Source organism: Haematobia irritans, unplaced genomic scaffold (genome assembly GCF_050003625.1).
Source record: "Haematobia irritans isolate KBUSLIRL unplaced genomic scaffold, ASM5000362v1 scaffold_100, whole genome shotgun sequence".
NCBI classification, from domain to species: domain Eukaryota; kingdom Metazoa; phylum Arthropoda; class Insecta; order Diptera; family Muscidae; genus Haematobia; species Haematobia irritans.
In genome coordinates this window covers 14,271-17,172 of record NW_027445689.1, presented here as the reverse complement: position 1 = coordinate 17,172, position 2,902 = coordinate 14,271, and the positions used below count along the sequence as shown (strand labels likewise).

Here is a 2,902-nt window from a genome sequence, read left to right as displayed (position 1 = left end):
GTTTATTCTAGGTTGAATAAGTATTCTTCTTCTATTTGACCTTGCAAATCTAATATATTCATATAGATACTGCGGCTCACGGGTGTATATGATTTTATGAAGTTGTAGTAAACATTTTCGTTGAAGTAGACTATTAAATGTTGTGTTGAAGATGAGAATCGAAAATTGCGAGATTCTGTCTCTGCGTTTTTTATTGTATACATAGCGTGCAATATTGTTGTATGCGACATTAAGTTTTGAAAGATCAGCAGAGGAACAATTTGCGTATATCTCACACCCATATAATAGTGTTGGAACCAAGTAGGTCTTGGCGAGCAGTAGGCGAATATTGCAAGGTGTTGACGTTTGTACTGCCCATAAATTTCTTAACATTCCATGTATTTTTCCAACAACTGAATTTATGTGATTCGTCCAAGTAAGTTTAGAGTTAAATACAAGTCCAAGATTCTTCGATGATTGAACACATTCAATTGGAGAACTGCATATTTTGAGACCATTTTGCATACTTTCGGTGAACTTTCCACTTTTTGTAATTATGACGCATTTAGTTTTTGTAGGATTCAAATGCAGATTGTTATCCATAGCCCATTGTGAAACCAGCTGAAGATCATTATTTAATTCAGCTTTACATTGCGATATATAAGTAGAACTGTGATACAGTTGGACATCGTCCGCATACATGTGGACAGAGCATGAGCGGAGAACATCAGGTAAATCATTAATATATAAAATAAAGAGTAAAGGACCAAGAATAGATCCTTGTGGAACCCCTTTAGAGGCACTTAGTAGACCTGACATTTTATCTCCAACAGAGACTAATTGAGCGCGTTCAGACAAATATGAATAAATGAGTTTGCATGCAGTTTCTGAAAAATGGAAATAAACACGTAGTTTTGTGAGCAAGATGTGTCGAATGCTTTACTGTGGTCTAAGAGGACCAAAAATGATACCATGTTTGAGTCTAACTTTTGTCGTATTTCTTCAACCACTCCCAAGAGTGCAGTGATGCAACTACGTTTCTTCCTGAATCCGGATTGTTGTTTACATAAAAGATTATTTTCTGTTAGATACGTATTCATTTGATTATTCATTAACTTCTCCATGATTTTTGAAAGAAATGGAAGAATTGCAATTGGTCGATAATCGTTACATTTCTTGGGAACTGGTATAATCTTGGCAATTTTCCAATCCTTTGGAAAAGTAGACTTTGTGAGTATTGTGTTAAAAATATATGTGAAGTGGGGTAGTAGCGCTGGTAATAATGTTTTTAGAAAAGATGGATGTAAACTGTCAGTACCAACTGAATTGGACTTAACATCAGAAAAACTTTTAGCAACTTCCGCTTCCGTCACGCATCGAAAACTGAATCCATTTTCAATAGCCGCAAATGACATGTCGTTATATTTGCTTTTAGCCCGATGAATATAATTTCCATATGTAAAATATGCGTTCATTTTATTTAAGTCAACATCATTTAAAATCGCATGTTTGCGTTTCCCAATCCCAATATTTCGAATTTCTTTCCATTTTTGTTTTCCATCGATGGCAGTTTGAAATTTACGTCGAAAGTGATCTCTCTTTTTGCTTTCGATTTCTTTAGAAACGCGTTTTCTATTAATTTTGTAGAGATCATACAGTTCATCTGATTTAAATCTCTTCCATCTTCTGTATGCTGTATCTCTCTCCTTGATGAGTTGCATTATATTATTATCGAACCAAGCAAGCTGCCCTAACCCTTGCATTGAATCAGAAATATAATTGTCTGTGAATATGTTGCAATTGAAATCACCGGCAATAATTATGTCTTCATACTTAAAAGAAATATCCTCAAGAACCTCTATCAGATCTGAACAATCGAGATTGCGATGAGGTCTATATATGCATCCCAAAAGAATTTGTTTATTGCGACCAATATTAAGCTCAACGAATAGATATTCAATGCGACTGCCATTGTCGGTTTTAGACAAAGTCTTGCATTTTATACCTTTTTTAATGTATATTGCTACACCACCTCCATGAGAGACTCGGTCAGCATGAAATAAATTATAGTTTGGGAGCGCTAAAATATTATCCGATACTGCAGGCTGAAACCACGTTTCAGACACACAGATTACATCTACTCCGGAATCAGAAAAAATATGTCGGAATTCATCCATTTTATTATTAAGGCTTTGGGCATTTATATGTATCACTTTCAATCCACTTTTCTGTCTTGATAGTATTCTTACCATATTCAGTACGTTATCTGTGGAACTATACAATGTATGAAGGCTCATATATTATTTTAGAGTAAGTAATGCCTTGTAACTTAATTATTAGTTGTATAAATTTTTGAAGCATATTAAAACTTAAAAACATAATTGACTTATCTTTTTTTAATATATTAGTGTTACTACAGAAAAGAATAAGTATACAGAAAGACGAATAAATATTGCAGAGTTCAGACTTCCACATTAATAGTAGCATCATTTTGACGAAAAAACCTTTTGAAATCATCGATATCTTCAATACGTATAGGTTGTCCAGATGTATTAGTTTTCACGTATACTATGCCTCGAATAGTGTATGTCGATACAAGAATCTTTTGTTTTTTTAGATGCAGAGCCCGTCTGAAAATCTCATAATTATGAGCTGTGAGATTTTCATTAACATAAAACTGTTTATTTGAGTTTGTAAAACCTATATGACGTAACAATAGCTGTGTCTTATTAGCTTTCTTGAAATTTGCAATTGTTTTTAGCACGAAGTTTTTGTTGTCGTAAGCAGATAGAAGACTTACGATAATAACGTTATCGTTATGTTGTCCATCAGTCATGTTTTTATTACGTTGGCGATATATTGCCTTAATGGGTGGTACGTTTATATTAAGACAACCACACAAATTCTCGAAGTACGAAAATAC

At 33.7% G+C, this 2,902-nt stretch overlaps 1 protein-coding gene across 1 annotated transcript; it reads right to left on the bottom strand.

The window, feature by feature from the left end:
• Window positions 1-275: 275 nt before the first annotated feature.
• LOC142242408 (uncharacterized) lies at window positions 276-2,276 on the bottom strand (the record flags this gene model as incomplete). The annotated part of the gene is made up of 2 exons (XM_075313991.1): window positions 923-2,276; window positions 276-866 (listed from the first exon to the last, which is right to left on the bottom strand). Coding segments are annotated over exons 1-2 (1,945 nt in total), but the record flags the coding sequence as incomplete, so codon positions are not given.
• Between the last annotated feature and the right edge of the window lie 626 nt (window positions 2,277-2,902).